Source organism: Alligator sinensis, unplaced genomic scaffold, assembly GCF_000455745.1.
Source record: "Alligator sinensis unplaced genomic scaffold, ASM45574v1 scaffold1176_1, whole genome shotgun sequence".
Lineage (NCBI taxonomy): Eukaryota > Metazoa > Chordata > Crocodylia > Alligatoridae > Alligator > Alligator sinensis.
This window is the reverse complement of record NW_005842590.1, coordinates 365,238-384,436: the sequence shown is the minus strand read 5'-3', so window position 1 is coordinate 384,436 and position 19,199 is coordinate 365,238. Positions and strand designations below refer to the sequence as shown.

The window sequence follows — 19,199 nt, the reverse complement described above, 5'->3', positions numbered from 1 at the left end:
AGGAGCAGCAGGGTAAATTAGACTGCACAGAGCTTTGGGTCATCTCATTTGGATTGCTTCTATCATCTGACTTAACTCAGATGTCTTAATACTTTACTGCAGAGTGCAATGTGGGGATGCCCAGAGACAGTGCATGCAAAGCTGGTTTCACCTTCTTGCTTTTCTTTAGCCTCCATCTTGGGCTATAGTTATTAGCAGGTTCTGGCACAGGAGTAACCATCCATAGTTGTTGATTGCAGTGCCATGAAAGATGATCATTCTAAACAATAAGCTAGATCTTATAGTAAAGGACCAAGTATTGGGTAGAGGAGAGGATTTTGGCAGGGATCTGTGAACACAGATGGAAGCTAATCAAGGTGTCACTAACAGAGGTCCTGGAAGGATATAAAAGGACAGCAGGGGAAGCATTTGCCTGCTCTATCTATGAACCTGGAGGGGAGGTAGTTTACTAATCTTGATGGCTAATGAACCCTCGTTAGAACAGTGTACTACTCTGGAACACAGTGTACTCTGCTTCTCTATCTCTCTCAGCAAGTCACCTTGCTATTACTCGTTCTCACGTCTACCCCATTTCTGTTCTTCCTTTGCAGCAGAGACAGGGCACCTTGATTCATCTTAATTTAACCCCATATGCCTCCCATATTTATTCGAATGAGCTGAAGCTTTTGGGGTGATTTACGTTCCCTTGGCATTGATAAAACCTGTCCCAGCTAAGTCATGGGAGCAGAGAAGGAAGCACCTTCAGCCAACTTGTAGATGCTTGTGGATATTTTGAGCTCTGTTTAAATTCCCTTTAGCACAACATCTGTCTCAACATATAGAAATTAGGAGTAGCAATGTATTACCTTCCAAACCAGCTGGGCATTTACAAATGTAGCTGTCCACACTGTCAACACATGTGCCACTTCCACATGGGTTTGATTTGCAGTCATTGATATTTTCCTGGCAAAGTACCCCATCAAATCCATTTGGACATATACAGAGGTATTCACCAAGTCCTGGAGGGAAGTTAATATTGGTAACGCATGTTCCACCATGCATGCAGCTGCAAGGCTTTACTAAAACCTGGATAAGGCAAAAGGGGATCCATAAATATATTTTCTTGAATATTCTCCCAACTGAAAGGTATGTTTAGGTTCCTTTTAAGAAAGGATGGACTTGAAAAGCAAACAACATACTTTCCAGTATTACAAAAAAATTCTTTCTAATTTTCTAGATAGAAAATGTCATGCTGAAGGCTACATTTTTACTCTACTAAAAGCTAGATTTTGTTTTTAGGGGCACATCCTAACTTCAGATATAAAACGCAAAGGGAAAAAAAGCCTGTTGTCTACAATAACAGTTGTTTTTTGAATATCTGAGGGCAAACCTTGTTCCTTAGTTTTGCAAGAAGAATAAAAAATAAAAACATTTTCTATCTGACTACCTACCAACGGTGTTTGTTACTAAGACCTTTACAAGTGCCTCCTGAGGCAGGTAACTTGATTATAGCACTCTGTAGATACCTTTACTCTCAAGCAGAGAGAAAATCTAAAGAGGCTAGTTATGTTGTGTACTTGCCAGGAAAAGATTTAAAAGAACATCGTATCTATAGAATCTAGCTCTGCATTTCTAATGCGCCCACCCCAGTGACGCTGATGTTCCATAGACCAATATTTTGGAAAATGGTTGTGAATATGCCTTATACATTAGAGTCTTTAGCAGTGATCCATTAGTAATAAAACTGCTCTCGTATTAAGACTGTGTATCCCACCTTATTAGCTATGCTATCACAGGATTAATGTAATGCCTTACAATAAAGACAAAGCAATGCACAGGCTCTGCCAAGAAGCCAAAGCTGTGGAGTAATGACATAAAAGCAAGGTACCCTCTAAAATATCATTGAGAATGAGTTATAATCTCTTTATAGCTGAAACCTGGTCTTTTATGTTATGTGCTTCCCCCACCCCACCCCAATGATCCAAATGTAGACTGTGAATTTTAAAGCAGATTAATGAACCATTAACAGGCTCTGCAAGAGTGTTCTTTCAAACAGCAATCAATAGTACTCTCTTCTGTTCATTGTATATATAGTTTCTATGTTCTCAGAGATATTTATTTGATTAATTGATCATTATTGCCATACTGGATAATATGCACTTACTCGGAAATAGCTGAAGTCTTAGTTTTTAAGACAGCAACAAATTATTAACTATAATGAAAACTGCACTAAACCGATGGCATGATAAACAGTTTTTTTAAGCGTTCCCTTCCTACCTCAACAGAGTATCTGCTCTGTGCATTGCATTCATCTGACACAGCGAACACAAACGTCTGCTTTGCTTCCGAATCGACTTTCCAGATGAGGAGGCCAGCAGGAGAGAGTGTGGCATCCTGTGGCCCAGCCTCTAAGATGAATAGCACAGCTGACCCCTCAGGATCTGCTGCTATTAACTGGTAAACAAAATTCTCACCAATAAATGTCAGCAGCTGGCTGGAAGGGGCTTGGAACACAGGAGGCAGGTTGTCTAAAAAAAAAGCAAAAATAAAGGAGTGATCACATATGTGCAGACCTCTACAGTGCATTAATAGTGCAGGTTTGGAGTGTTTCCTTTTTAAAATAGAGGTGGATAAAGTGTGCTAAAACCGACGGCAGCAGCACTACACCATAAATATTAGCAATCACTAACAGCATTACCAAATAACAAAGCACAGCTTTTCATCTTCCTTTTGCAGTTCTGAGACTCATCAGACCCATGGGGGGAGTCCAGCTAGGTATCCTCTCACTACAGTCTTCCCCTTCTTACTTAAGTGTTAACTGCATGTCTAATAAGGGAGAACTCCTGAAGGCAACAGAACCTTCAGCTGCTGTATATGACTATATAGATTAGCCCACGTGCATCTAGTTCTGATGTGACCCTTTGCCCCTTCCTATTTGTTTGGATAGTTTCTAGCACAGTGGGACCCAGGTGTTGGTTGGAGCAGTCAGGTCCTGCTGCAATACTAATAATGTTGCTTATTTGGTAAAAGAAATATGCAATCTTGGAAGCAGGAAGTCTCACTAAGGCACTCAGTACATGCACACGTACATGCCCAGTATGTGGATTGGTAAAAGTCTTCAGCTCCGTGAATGTTGCTGTGAAGCCTAGCCCTGTAGAATGCAGAAATCAGAAAAACATGGTTTTTATTCCTTATAAAAAATGCCCAGGAGAGGCCCTTACAGCAAGAGACTTAAAGTAATGCAAATTCTTTAAATAAACTGAAAGTTCTTGTGAGCCTCATGTTGTGGTTAGCAAGTGCAAACCCTCTTGGAGGAAAGTGTGAATGTTACCTGGCTGACACCCAGGAAAAGGCCAACCTGCTTAATGGGTACTGTGCGCCAGTCTTTCATCAGTCCAATGGGACCACCTTGCCTAGCAAGACGCAGGACGGCCAGGGTGAGGGTGTATTTATACCCAGCATCGGTGCTGATCTAATAAAGGATCACCTTGAGAAGCTGGACACCTTCAAGTCAGCTGATCCTGACAGATTACACCCCAGGGTACTCAAGGAGCTGGCTGTGTCATAGCCCAACCATTGGCAAAAATATTAGAAAATTTGTGGCGCTCAGGTGGAGTACCTGAAGAAGGCCAATGTGGTACCCTTCTTCAAGAAACAGTGGAAAGTAGATCCCGGGAATTACAGGCCAATCAGCTTGACCTCAGTCCCTGGTAAGATTCTTGAGAAAACTATTAAGGAGACCCTTCTGGATAAGCTAGCTGAGGGCAACATCCTGAGGGATAGCATCCAATTCTAGGCTCCGCAATTCAAGAAGGATGTCGAGACACTTGAGAGAGTCCAGAGGGGAGCCACATGCATGATCAGAGGGAAGAGAATAGGCCTGATGAAGAGAGACTGAGAGCCATGGGACTCTTCAGTCTGAAAAAGCGCAGGCTCAGGGGTGACCTGGTGGCTGCCTATAAGTACACAAGGGGTGTTCATCAGGATCTGGGAGAACATCTGTTCACCAGAGCGCCCCAAGGAAAAAGAAGGCCCAATGGTCATAAACTCCTATAACACCAATTTAGGCTGGACATAAGAAAAAATGTCTTTACTGTCCAAGCCCCCAGGACCTGGAATAGACTCCCTCCAGATGTGGTGCAGGCACCTACTCTGGACTCATTCAATAAAAGCTTAGATGCTTATCTTGATGGGGTCCTTTGACTATAGCTGACTTCTTGCCCCTGGGGCAGGGGGCTGGACTTGATGATCTTCGAGGTCCCTTCCAGCCCTAATGTTTATGAAATCTATGAAAATCTGTGGAATTGGGTCTACCTTATGAAGAGCTAGAAGGAATCAAATTAGAACAAATTCTCTTTAGTTACAGCTGTATAGATAAGGTGCAACAAAATTAGTAAATATATTTTAGAGCTTTAGTACTGGCCCTTTGTTTCCTGAATCAAAGATAATCTTGAATTATGCAATCTAATTATCATAAGGGGTTCTTTATGTGCATGCTTATTGTAAGAAAAATATATATTGACATACACAAAAGATCTCCAAACCAAATGTTGTATATGCTATGAGTCTGGGCATTTTTACATGTGCTCTGTGGGTGTATGGGGGGTGCTTTAATTAGAGTGGCTCCAAGAGCTGCTCTAATTAAAGTGCCCAGAGCATCCTGTGTATCAATGTTCCCATGCTTTAACATGGCAGCAGGGGTGCTTTATCTAAAGCTCATCAAATGAGCTTTAGTTAAAGCACCCCTGCTACCATTTTGAAGCTTGGAGACACTAATACACAAGACACAGAGGCTGGCTGGAGCACAGTAATCACAACACTCCAGCAGACTTGATTAACCAAATCTGCTCTGACACGCTGTAATTACACTGCATCAGAGCAGCCTCCTGGCTCATGTACAAACACCCTATGTGTGACTAATAAGGATTGGTTTGTATACTGTTTAATGTATCTTGAATTTGAGATTTTTTTCTTTCTTGTGATGTTTACACGTCCTGAGGATGAAAATTTTCAGCACTGTTCAGTTATACCAGCATATTCACAGTATCTGAAATGTATACTCTTATTTTAAGTAATATAATTTTCAAATTGGTTAACAAAGCAATGGATGAGCAACTCTAGAAAAAAGATCTGAAAAACATGGACTTCCCCTCCCCCCCCACTAAGAACAATACAGCCAGCCCATTGGACAGATTTTGATACTATTAATATGGCATAATAATAATAATAGACTCCTTGAACAGTCCATTGATTTTTGTTGGCATCTTGAGAAATAAATGAATTCTTTGCATGAGTAAGGGTACCTAAATCTAGTGTCATATGCCGTGTTGTTGTTGTTACTATTTATACACGGGGAGTTTCAAGATGCTGTAATCAAGCTGAGTTGTTATATGAAAGTATGAAGAATCCTAACCCAAACAGCTCAGATTCTATACCGATGAGACAGATAAAGTATAGAGGAAAAGAAGTATTATCTCCACTTCTAAACTTGGAAACTGAGGCTTTGCCATAGATAATATAACGATCAGAGCTTGAAATTTAACCTAAATGTCTGTGTCTTGGTTTGGTGCACTAACAAATTGACATGTATTGACATTTAAAAGCATAATGACATAATGCAATGTATTAATAGTTATGTTATTCATTGAGTAATCTCTACAATCAGGAAGATTAATTTAATTTCACACTTGAAGGCACGATCTATGTAACCAGCACTGTACCTAGAGTCCTGGTGGCCCTAGGCAAACTTTTAGTATGGGGCTCCACTTCACCAGTGATAATGATAATCATAATTTTAAAAATTACTATTTTGGGACCCCTTTCTGTCTGGGCCCCAGGTGGCTGCCTGCTTTGCCCATGCCTGTGCCTGGCCCTGTGTATAACATGGGCTTTTCTCAAAAGGACTGGATGCGTTTTGCAATATTCTTTTGGTAAACAATATATGAAGTAAAATAAGCATTAGCTTTTTATTCTTTTGAGTATCAGTTTTTCAAGACTTATTTTCCATAGCATTTGCCTGACTGTGCAGTTATTTAGCTGCATCTCTCCACTTGTCTTTGCTGTGTTATCAAACCTCTCTAAGTTGCTTGTCCAGCAGGCTGTCAACGCATAACTGCTGAAAGTGGCTATCTATTCATTTATCTTTTACTTCACAAACTCCCAAAACCACCTGGCCCATAAAGGTTGTGCCAAAAGCAATCAATGAAATGCTCAATGGATATGCAGTTACAGATAAACAAAAAGGCGTTAATTGGATGGAGAGTTACCAGAGGCGGTAACAAACACAATGGAACAGAAAATTAGATGTTCTTAAAACTCACTGTAGCTTAGGAGTATTTTTAATTTTGCAAAGCTCAATTTCATTCTATGCCATGAAAAAAAGTGTGTGAGTATAAAGTATCAGTGCATTTCCTGTCTAACAATGTCTCAGCAATTTTTGGAAATGGGCCTGACACTGAACTTTTTATCTCAATACTATCGATCTTTGGGGTAATTTAAATCTGAACTGGCATCTGAGTCCAGATTTCAGAAATCCTATCTTCACAAAACCATGAAGCAACCCTAATATTAGTTTGTCAAGCAATTCCCTAATCTGTAACTAAAATTGACTCTTAATATGAATCATATAATTCTGATTACACACTGATTGTCTAGATGGTCATTAGTCATTTTTAAGTACTTCTGTGCCTTTTACATGTGTGCCACATGATGACTGTGTGCAGTATGATTTGTTTCTGTAGCTTCTGATTATTCCTGTTCAGGAGTATCCTAATAGTCATCCCAGTAGGCCCTTTGCATTATAATATGACCACGTTTACTAAAGCACACAATGCAGAACCACATTTTAGGTCCATAAAAAATTATCCTCCAAACCAGTGCATGTATATATGGCAAAAACACATTTATGATCCTTATATTGACAATCTGTTCTTGCACACTGGTGAGTGTGCACTTGTATCCATTGAAGATAATTGCCACTAGAACTACACATCTGCATCAGTGGGGGGCAACCTTTTCAGGGGTAAGCTCCATGCCCTATCTCAATGATGCTCTGATACCCTTCTCCTTCTCTATCTGTTTCTTTGCTTTCTGCTCCATTCCCTGTGCTCCCTGCCCGATCTGTTGCTCTGTTTTCTGCCCCTTGCCCTATCTGCCACCATGCTCCCTGCTTGCTCCCTGACATGCTGAGTGACACGCACAGAGGCTGCTTGTACCTCTTGTGGCACAAGTGCCATCATTTGACCACCCCCGCTCAACACAGTAATCCACGAGTAATGAAAATTCTGTTGGTGAGGGGACACACCATGGGATTTCTCATTGTATTTATGGCAAAGTCTACATGGTAAACTCACTATCAGGGACTGAGGAGTCCTTAGGTATGCTTCACTGCTCTCAATGAACCATCTCCTGAACTGGGAAACATGTAACTATTTTCATGGGGCGCTGGAGATGCGCTAATTAGCACGTCTCAATGACAGTGCCAGTAAGCCCATCTGCCCATGGGGAAGCTACTCTGTTTCTAATTTAGGAGGCAGACTGCCTAGAGCAGTCAAGTGTGCTTGAGGGTGCTGCTGGCATGTACAGTGAGTTTATATGTAGCACCTACAAGTAGTTGGCTGTAATGCTCCCTTGCTGAAAACACCAAAAATATAGATCGTTGTTTCAAAGTATTGTTTTACTATGCTTTTTCCTCTTTAAAATCCAATAGTCTTAAGGTGAGCTTGGAGGTCCTTGGGATTCATCATACCCCTTAATTAGCGATGTCCAGCATTGCAGAAATGATTTTAGAAGTTTGCAAGGAGTTATTGTTCATAAAATGTTATTCCCAGGTGGATTTTTTTTCCTGATGTGTTTTCAGGTTTCAGCCTGGAATCACAATCCTGCACGTAGGGTGGAAACCGACATTGTCCAACATTTCATTTGTGCTGCCATAAAAAATTTTATGGTGACAGAAATGTTGAGCAAATAAACCTTGATACCCTTTGTTGTGCTACATGAAAGGAAAATCAGTGGTGCAACAAAAAGTGTTAATAGACTCTGCCGCTTTATTGCAGTGGATGTCTATTAGCTCTGTGGTGGGAGAGTACAAGCAGCCTGTGCTGCCTGCACTCTCCCACCACCCCATGCAGGTGATATGGAGACTTGACCCCCTCAAGCCTCCACAGCACTTGCCTACTTTTCCTGTTTACCGCAGGGAATCTCAGGGTACCTCTTCATAAACCAGGGAATCAGAGGTCCCCACTCAGCCAGCCCTGGAGAATGGGCCTGGCTCAGTGGGGAAAGCAGGGTTTTTCCCCACTGACCCAGACCTGTGCTCTGGCTCCAGCTGGGCAAGGAAAAACCCATCCCCATTCAGACCAACTCAATCATGGGTCTGGCTGGGCTGAGAAAAGCCCTTCCCTTCTCAGTCAGACCTGTCTCCAATGAATGCTGGTAATAGGTCCAGCTGAGGGAAAGTTGGGATATCACATTGCTCCTTGTCCTGCACCAGCAAGGGTGGGACAATGGGCAATGTGTGTTTTACCCCATGAAGCAGATCAGCTGTGACATCACAGATCACAGCACACTTGATCCTCTTCATTCAGTGACGTCTGCTTCCAACCTATATGTAGTGCAGTGTTTCCCAAGCCATCGTTTGCAGATCTTACTTTGTCAATGAGACCCTTTGACTTGGCTACCAAAAATTAAAAGAGGGAGCAAAGCCTGATGTTGCCAGCAGCACATCACTTGCTTGGTATTGTTGACCGTGTTCCAGCAAAATGGGGGACTGTTGGTGTAACGTATATAATGCACCCACACCTAACAACACAAGCCTATATTCCTTGTGCACTGAAAACTCCTGCTCAAGGCACTGCTCCCAGATTGCAGCAGAGGACCATGTTATAAATCAACAAAGGTAATATTTCATATGCAGAGTATTGAATGCCCACCAATTGGCTTGTAAATCTTAGAAAAATCTATTTACTTTCATTAATAGACCAGATGAATTTAGAAATGTCAGGTTCACAAAGAAGGCACGGGCTTGTGGGGCTTGAATCTCCTTCACCATAGCAAAGTCCATCAATATTACAAGTATCTTCCTGACAAAAAAAGAGAAAGAAAAATGACAGAAATTAGCAGTTAGTAATTACTTGAGATAAGCCTAAACTACTGTTTCTTTCAGAATAATGAAATAGCAGCAATTTAAATGCTAGCACTTTGTTCCCCAGAGGGAGAATACAAGTGTATCGTTACAATGCTGAAACATCAGAGTTCTCCAGTTTCAACTTGTAGCTGTGAATGTTTTATCTTAGGCAACTTGTAATGTTGCTTGTCATGGATGAATGTGAGAGAACACAGCTTTTCTTCCCCCATTAAACTGCTTACATATTGCATGTGATTATTACTACCAGCCATGATTGCTAATATGGTGATTACTTGGGAACTCTCAAATGTAAGCTTCATCAAGACAAAAAAGGGAGGCTGGCTGAAAAAAACCCAAACTATTTGGCATTTTGGACTGTTACTCTTCTGTTTTTATAATTCACTATTTCTGTCTTTTTTAATATTATTTTAAATATAACGAATTGCAATAACAAATCAGTATGTCATGAAATAAAAAAGTAATAAAGAAGTATATTTTCTCTTTAGGCTTTTCTGGGATCATTATAAAAAACAGGTGATATTTTCAAAACTGCTGAGAAGCCTTAGTCTTGCTGATGGTCAGTGACCTGAGGCAGTCCGATTTAATAGTACATCTACTATGAGATCACAATGCTTGATAACCACACTTGTAGGCATGTCTGAGCTCACTTTAATTTAGCTTGAGGTATCAATACCAATGAAATCGTGGCAGTGCAGACTTCAGTGTCAGCTGTTCAAACCTATATTTTTAGCCCAGGCTAAACACACAAGTAAGTACCCAGAGTTGTACAACTCGGGCCAAAGCTCATTCTACTGAGGCTTCATTGTTAGGGTATCAGAGCTAGCTAAATTAAAGGTATTTTAGCTATGACTTTCTGTGATGCATTCACCACTGATTTCACTGTAGACATACTAACAAGCTTTTAGTCCAGATATAATACTATATCACACTTGCCTGGCACACATGAACAGTCCTACTGACCACTGGGATTTTTCTCTGACAGGCTCATATAATGAATGCTGTCATTTGTAAGCAATCCTTTTTTGCCTTTTTTTCCCTGATACATGCTAGATACTATTTTACATATCTTGGGAGTATTATATAAAGTAAAGGATCTGAAAGTACTTTTGAATAGTAGCCTAAAATGAAAGAATGACACGGAGCTCAGCCATTATAATTTGGAGAATAATACAATTTTACCATTGTTGTTTTCAAGGCAATTAGACTTGATTCTGGTAAAAAAAAGAAGATACTTTTCTGAAGTGATAATGTGGTGAGGAATAGGTTCCATAAAAGAGGAGCACAAAAAATGTGAAATGGCCTTGTATAAAATATCTTCTCATTGAAACACCTTTCCTGAAAGCAATTGAGGTGCTAAAAAGAAATGTTATAAAAGGGCTAATTAGAATCTGGTTTGATGCAATTGGTAGCCAAGATCAAATAGCTTTTAGCGCTTCTTAGAACAGGAATTATTATAATCTAGGGAGTTCCTGCCTCTTGCAAAATGTATGTACTTTAGGTTTCCAAAAAAAAAAAAAAAAAGGAAAAAAATTAAGAAATAATATCATCTACAATGTGCTTTGATTTTACTGTTTCTGCTCTGATTCTGGTAATCAGAAAGCTAAGTGTTTTGTGTTGAATGGGGCCTGTTAATAACTGTAGTTACTGACTCAAATTGAAAGATGTGAATTTTCATTTTAACATGGTAAAAGGTACAGTGTTACAAGAGCAATTTTCAGTGCTACTGCGAAGATCATATTTTCCTATTAGTGTTAATGAGATCAAGGCAAATGGAGCGAGGAGAGAATTTACCTGCGTGAGCCTTACTTTATACAAGGGGAATGTAGGCACCCTATAATTTATTAATTTTTATATCAGAATAGAAAAGCTGCATTAGGACATTTAAATATTTCCAGCAATTTACCTCCAGAAGAGTGTTTTAAAGCCCTACTAGAGGCAGTAAAATTGTTCACTAGAATCCCCTGCTAAAGGAGAGGTATTTCAAGGAGGTCATACTAATAGGTAATTCATTAGAGTTCTCAAGAAAACAAAGGGGTAGAATGCTCTCTAGGCACTTCCCCAGTGTGGGCAATTTAAAATGTAGCATTAGACTTTGATTACAGTTTTGAATCTGTCATGATGCTATATATCTGTTCTCAGAGAGATTTAACGTAAGCAAGGATGTTTTATGTTGTCTTAATGGTGTCTCTGCATGACAAAAAAGTATTTAGTACGTACCTTAGTTTACCTACTGCTCACAAAGGAGGTAAATATAGAGGTGATAGAACTTGTGGTTAGAATATTTCCCCCCAAATTGAAGGAAGAGCGAATAAAGAAACTCCTTATCACTCAACGTTCAGAGATTCTTCAGAAGGAGGCTAGAAATCTTTTGAGGTTGAGAGAATGGTGTCCATCAGTTTCCCAATTGTCTCTGATTTCCTGAATATTTTCAACTGACAAATATTAACAGCCATGTTCATTTGTAAATGTCATATTGAGAATTTTCCCTTGGAGCATATAATCTGTCAACTATTTATATCCTCTAGAACCAGTAAAAATCACACAGAAGGGACTAGTAAAGAAAGAGGAGAAAATTTTTAGGCGTGCAGCTGTCTTATAAAAAAGATTCTCCTCTTTTAAGACAATTAAACATCAGACAAAGGGGAACTAGAGGGTTAAGAAGGAGATGGATGATCTGTATTAAGCCTTTAAGCTTTTTAAAATTACCTTTAATTTACAAAGTCCAGTTGGATGAAATTCACAGACCTGGCAGACTGCATCGTACAGGGTCAGAACTTTGGAATTACTGTACTGGAAGCCATCATTAGTAATCTAAATGATACAAAAATCATCATTCTAAGTAATAATGTTCCATATGGATACTGTCTGCTCATTTCAGAGCAGATACCCATTGCACCCTTGAACTGGATGCCTGCCAACAAGATAAATTAAACCACTTGTGAGTTACTTCCCTGCAAGCTAACAAATTGCTTGATGTTGCAAACTGGAAACCATTCATTAATAACTAAAAGATCTTTTGGCTTAGCTGACATCCAGGTTTTGTGATAGCTGTTCACTTTGTCAAATAAACCTGCTTTAATGTATTATTTATTATGTTTTCTATAGAGAAAACACGTGTATATTTTTAATGGTGCATCCGACCATGGACTGTTGCTACCTATTCTCCATAATCAAAAGAATATCTATCTCAAAGAGTGATTTAAACACCTATGGAAGTTACGTCTGTGCTAGAAGAGCACAAAGGTTATTTTTAGGAGTAGTAAAATAAAATTAAACTAGGATGGTTTTGGCCAAATATCAAGAACAGTTTGTTAACAATAAGCACTGTAAGATGGCAAATAATCTATTCTAGGAAGAGGTGGAAGCTACATCTCTCCAGTCATTTAAAACTGGTCTAGAGAAAGTACTAATGTGGCTAATATACTAGAGAGCAAGAGTTCTGTTCCCACAAAACTCTTCATTTTGATTCACAAATCTCTGCGGATGCAAAGTTCTTAATGGTTTCAGTGGAACTTCGGGTCCACAGGGATCAAGGCCTTAATTTCTAATGTTCCTTTATCTATATCAAAGACATTTCAAATAAAATTACCTTTCTCACCCACTTAACACTGTCTTGGTAATCACCTGGTGCTAAACTGCTTATATTCTTGGCTACAGCATCTACTAGCATATTAGGCGGACATTCCTTCCCACATAAGTTTGTTCCATTTAAGGCGTCTAACTCTATTTTGCAGCCCACAGTTCTTAATGTGCTAAAACCCAAATATGGAGACTGTGGGTGCATCTACCTGTGTGCTTTACTGCAGAGTAGATTAATTAGCTCCGCAGTAAAGCCTCAGAGTTTACATGTGCGCCAGTCTTAGGGTGCAGTAAATGAATTAACTCCACTGTAAGATAATACCGTTAGGGATACCACTATCTTACAGTAGAGTCATTAAGTGCAATTAAACACAAATGTAAACAGTGATTGCTAGGCACAAATTGAGCCCAGTAAGCCTAACCAGCTGGGGGCTGGACCCCTGGCTCCTGCCAGCTCCTCTGCCACCCAACGCCATCATCTGGAGCCCAGGGCTGATCCCCCCATGTTCCCTGTCAGCCCGGGGCTGCTCTGTCCCAGCTCAAATTGCTGCAGTCCTGGGTGCACGTGTAGATGCTGTGTCCAAGAGCAGTTGACTCTAGCTCAAACTGCTCTGGAGTTTATGAGACACAAAATTATTCATGAAAATAACTTCCATACAGTGTGATTCCTGTCTTTGGTGTGAGTGGCTATTTCTGTAAGTGAGATATCATGATTTTTTACTTTGATGTAAATAATTTGTTACAATAAAATTATTGTGCATAATATTTAAGGTGGAATAACATTATTGTTGGGACTGGATTTGGCGCTCTCTCTCAAAATGAGACACTTGTGATATTGGGAAGCAGATATGGCCTTGAAGGTATCCATTAAACATGGAATCAACTCACAGGAAACTTAAACTGACCAAATGAGAGAGGCCCTTCTTGAATATATTATTTTATATCTTTAGGCTTCCTTTAGTCAACTTAAAAATTGAATATTTAAAAAGGTCAAAGTGTTTGGCATATTAGCAGATCAAAAACAGAATAAGAATTCATGTGTCTTAATAGTAACTCATGTCTGTGGACCAACACCAGAAAAAAAAAAAGTATTTAATTAACTGGTAAAGTTTTTCAGCTCACAACAGAGAAGAATGCAATTATAGTTAAAGCTTGGAAAAAAGACTGGAACAAAGCAAACTACAAATATAATTAATTCACTAGAAATAATATCAACTCTCATGACAAGTAATAATTTGAGTGTGCTATCCGCAGTTGACAATGCACTACTAAGTGAACACATTCACATCCTGCACAAACCAGTGTCATTAGAAAAGGGCATTATAGCCACATTTTTTGGTAATATGGAATCCTGGAAGAGAATAAAGTTACTCTGAAGAAATGGGATGTTAGTAAAAAATGTGTTGTTATAGTTTTAAGACAAACAATACCATCTAGAGCATCATATTTAACAGAGGTGATATATATTAAATGGAAGAGACCTTGAAGAAAATATGAATGATTTTCAACTAAAGGGTGGAAAAACCATAACTCCAATTTAAGACTGTTCTTGTTTTCAGGCAACAATTCCAGTAAGAATAGATAATTTCTAATGCAGTTTTAATTTTAATTTCCTTCGTTTACCAGAGCCCGCCAAGGTGTATGTTTTTTCAGACTATTACACATGGTCTGAAAACCCACTGTTTCCGTAACCGCCCCTGCACCCCCCAATAGAACCCATTTTTTTGTTTGTTAGTTGTGTTGTGAACAAACTATGTCTTTTTCAGATTTGTTCATTGTTTGTGATACTTCAAGGCATCATAGGAAATTTCAGTCTGTGAATTTTGTGAACAATTTATTTTATTATTTGTTTTTGCTATGTTGTACTTAGTCACATTAGTGACATGGAGTAACATTTTCAAATGACTTGGAAGCCTAAGCCTCATTCAAAGCCAGGCCTTGATTATATGAACTTATACATTAGATGCAAGGAAAGAACAGTCTATTTAGGATAATTTACTGGGAAAATGAAGAAGTTTATTACTACTACTAGATTTTCTTTCACTGTGAAACAATGTATTGTTCTACTTGTATTATTCATAGTAGAAACAAAATTTGAATTGCATGAGAGTTTGTGAATAGAAAAAGAAAAGTGTACGAACCTGATGGACCAAATTTGATTTCTATTTCCTTGTAATTCTCCCTGCTTGTCCACTCACATCCCGAATCCTACTATTCATATACTCCTTCTTGCAATAGCAATGAGTCAGGATAAGCAGGAACATGCCTCCAGTATTCACAGGTGTCCACCAAAATCCTCCAACCTTCCCTTATATGTACATGTGAATGGTTCGTCTAACTTGCCTACTATCCAAACAAGAATTTGTGTTTTGATACCTGAGCTAATGATTCCAAAATGATGGCCTGGTGAAGTCCCCCACAGGTATTTTCTTATTGAAATTCAGCAGCATGTCATAACACGTATACACAAGAGATGGAACATGAATACAGAGGAGATGAAAAGCAAGAACATGAAGAAGTAGAGCTTGTTGGATACCCTGAAAAAATAAGTTTTTCCTTTAAATTGAAACACTGTTGTGAAATCATATTAAATCCTCTGATTTTTTTTGTCAGAAAAAAGGATTGTTCCAATTTCAGAACCCCAATGGTTTCAAATGTTCCTTTTGGAACCACCTTCTGTTTCATCTTATTTATTTTGCATGACATATATATCATATTAAACAGTTAACATTTAGACAATTTAAATAGTTTTGTTTTTGCAGAGAATGGTGAATGTGTGGGTGTTCATTCTAAGTTAAAACAAAACCAGATTTTGAAATCTTGAAATAATCTCCAAAACAGAATTGTCATTCTCTGCACCTTTCTACTAAGATGGATAAACACTTTTTATACTGTACTATTAGTGCTTCTCTCACAGTCCACCCAGTAAAACAAACAACCTAAGCAATTTTGTACTCCTACTACTAAAGATGTGACTCAGAAGGGTTTGATTTTGTATTCATCAGGTAGTTGTGACCCAGATTTTTTTAAAGGATCCAAGGCTGGGGAGGGTGAAAAGGTCTCAGAGACATAGACATCTCATTTCTTTGAATAAAGTACAAGGAAAGAAACTTCCTATGCTATCTAGAAGGGGAAAAAAAACAACTTCTAAACCTACTTCACAGTGTGTAGCTACCAGCACCTGGCAGTGAAATGAACTGCTGAACACAGTAGGTGTAATGAATAAATCTATTTGCTTGGTTATCATATGGAAAGTACTCATTGGATGGATATAAAACTACACACTATACCCCCTATAGAGGAAGCCTACCACATTGAAGCCAAGTAGCTATGGTCATGTCTATGCTAGCTCTCTGCTAAGCCTGGGCTGACTGCCAGAAACAAATCCCACTCCCTCCTTCCATTTTTGTGGACACCTAAGCCTAATAATTAGATAGGACCTAAGTGCATGCAGTGATGCTGTGATCAGGTGGTCAGTCTCAGGGTATGTGTGAGTGGAGCTTGTTTCTCAGAAATAACCCTAGAATCAGCAGGAGGCATGGGGATTCTTCAAAATCATCCTCCAGGTGGACTGTTCCAGATTCTCCAGAGAAAGGTGTAGGGTACAACACCAGACGGTCATTATGGCTAAGTACAGACAATCAAAAAGCCCAAGGCTGAATCAATTCAATCTTTGCAGGTTAGATTAAACTGAGTAGATTGAACTGATAAGCACGTGAACAGACATTCCCTTTTGATTCCCGAAATGCAGCCACATGCCTGCAATGGCCCAGGCCAGAAGCTTGGGGGTAGGGGGGGGCGATGTGGGGTGGGACGGATGGACAATAGCATGCCTGCCTGCTTGGCTGGAGCAGACAGCTTGGACCCAGGCTAGCCCACCCACTCTGTGAGGGGGAAGTTTGCAGGGGAGGTTCAAAGCATCATGGGATGCTAGGGGACTGTGAGCTAACTTGAACCTGGAGGGAATCTGGAACAGAAGCTCAATAAACTGATTTAACCTAAATCCATTACATTTGATACTACATCCATCCAGGTTTATCTTAAACCAATTTTGGCCATTTTGAAAGTGGTTTATGTGCACAGAACTTTTGTTGTTTCACAGATTTGAACTGGTTTCTGATCATCATTTATACTGGTTTATGTGTAATTTCTATCCCTAACCTATACAATAATTTACCCCTGCATAGGTCTCTGCAAGATTAATATATTAACAAAAAGATACATAAAAATACATGAGGGATCCATAACATGCAACATGATTCCTAACTAGATTTTCCTATGTGCACATTATAGTCCTTAGAGGCAATTACAAAACCAGTGGGTTAGTATGAGAGCAGTGATAAAGGAGGTACAGTTAGTTTGTTAAATGTAATGTTGATATACCAGATGTAATAAAAATTGCAATAACGCATCTACAATTTTACCCTGGATTTTTTTCCAGCTATGTCTTGTTAGGTTGTTCTTGATCTTAGACTTTCAATCTTAACAAATTGCATTTTGTAGAGGAACAAATAGCTAAGATATAAGATATGAATAGCTAAGATATAAGAGATGCATGCACATCTATTTTCCATATATTATGGTAATTAATATGGTATGCTTTTGGAGTGGTGAGAATAACCCAAGGTAGAAGAAGAATCACTGGGCTGATTTTTATAACTAGGTAAGAAATAGAAAACACTTATGAAAATAAGCGGCTGAAATCACAGCAGAGCAGGGCTCAGTGTGAACAGGTGTTGTGCAAACTTCCTCCCGTACATCTGCCAGTGCACTTTAGCCCTTGTCTGCTGGTTCTTTGCTCGTTCAGTGCCAGTCTTGTTCTCAGAAGAGGCTGCTAATTACACCACTTTGCACAGTGCTGTTCTGAAGTGTAGGAAAATCTACTGTGCAACAGGAGACATGATTGCTTTTCATTTGTGACCTAATCAATATTTTGAACCTGGGTCTCCAGAAATGAATACTACTAATGATTAACAATTGATTAGCCTGATGCATCACCTTTAGATGATTACCAGGAGCAGTGATTGTAATTTGCACCTTAAGATTGCTTATAAAGAAGTCTATTGCATTTTGATGTTTATTTGGGTTTGGGGACTTTTTTTTTTTTTTGGCGTGTTGCACGGTATTAAAGATATCTATTTCTGTGCACATCTTCAATTCTAAATGATTGATGGGAAGTAGATTGTGTGCTGTGTTTCAATGGACCACAAAAAGTGTTCTGCTCCTTTAAAATTTTTAGTAATCGAAAAATTCCTACTTTCACTTGCCATCTTGCAAATGGTTCATCATCAGCCATGAAGTGCATATTCTCTGTTTCTGTGCTGTTCAATACAGGAATCTGGCAGTCAACGGCTTTAGAGCTGAGAAAATCTGCTCTTGTGATTTCTTGTTCTCTTGATATCCATTCACCGTTGAGATGCTGCAGCAAAGCAAAAATACTGAGACAGAAGCCAGATATAAATGAATTCTAGTAGCCTGCATATATTTACATTTCCAATTAATATTATAAAGAATTCCCCTTTGTACAGTTCATTTTAAAAAAAAGAAGTTGTTGCTGTAGGTTTAGTAGAGGGCAAACTCTGCTCATCATACGCACATAAGTAGCCCAGGGAGGGCAGAGAGGAATATACCCTGTGTCGTGCTATGATGGGCAAGGGGGCACAGTGGAATGGTTCTGAACCCAGTTGTGAACCCAGCATACGTTCTGATCGTCCTGGGGGCAATGGCTGCTGGCTCTCTGAAGCACACAACTACAAGTCTTGTAACTTTGTCTGGCAGGCCTCACCTAACAAATGCCACTGTTCAGAGCTTCACGTAAAACAGGGCTGGATGGTACATGGTAACTGTGAGCCCATGCTTATGTTAGTTTCTCGGGTGAATCAGAACAAGATTAATTTTGCTTTGTCTGGTGCTTTCTGTAGCTTTGGGAGGATGTGATTCAATTTATTTTTAAGGACTAAACATGGCCTAGGTAAAGAAAGATCACAAACCATTGAAGCCTGAACCACTAACCCTCAACCTAGCAGTAGTAACATGGTGTGGAAACTGGCTTTGCAGACCCATTACTCTACCCTGTCATAGGGTAGTAAGGAAGTCCAGAATGAGATGGGAAATGGGCAAAGTCATGGCTTGTCTCCTCATCCCTGAGCAGGATAGCCATACCAGGGTGTCAGCAGTGTAATCTGCACGAAGCTCAAACCTGGCATTATCTGCTTCTTCCCTAGGGCAGCATGACATCTAGGAGAGGAAAGGGACTGAGCAGCTATCTACCTTCCAGGCTGGTCCAGGAACAGCAGAACAACAGTCTTTTCTTTGTATTCAGGGTCTGTCTAGGCCTAATAGGGTAAGTCTAACACTAAGTATTTGTTATCTCATTGATGTATTTGCAGTGGGTCAGAAATGTGCTTTCCCAGGTGCTCAGCTCAGTACTCTAGTAGCATTCACTTCCTTCCTAAAGAAGTGAATGATGATAAACTCAGCACTTGTATGCTTTGGG

General features: G+C 39.4%; 1 protein-coding gene across 1 annotated transcript in view; it reads right to left on the bottom strand.

Moving 5' to 3' along the window:
• Positions 1-19,199, bottom strand: part of LOC102384375 (von Willebrand factor D and EGF domain-containing protein-like) — a 328,357-nt gene that overhangs the window by 108,931 nt on the left and 200,227 nt on the right. Inside the window, exons 14-18 of the mRNA XM_025214561.1 lie at positions 17,961-18,122; positions 11,831-11,935; positions 8,945-9,059; positions 2,257-2,507; positions 846-1,065 (exon numbers count right to left, since the gene is read on the bottom strand). Coding sequence (XP_025070346.1) covers positions 846-1,065; positions 2,257-2,507; positions 8,945-9,059; positions 11,831-11,935; positions 17,961-18,122 — 853 coding nt within the window. The remainder of the gene's footprint in view (positions 1-845; positions 1,066-2,256; positions 2,508-8,944; positions 9,060-11,830; positions 11,936-17,960; positions 18,123-19,199) is intronic.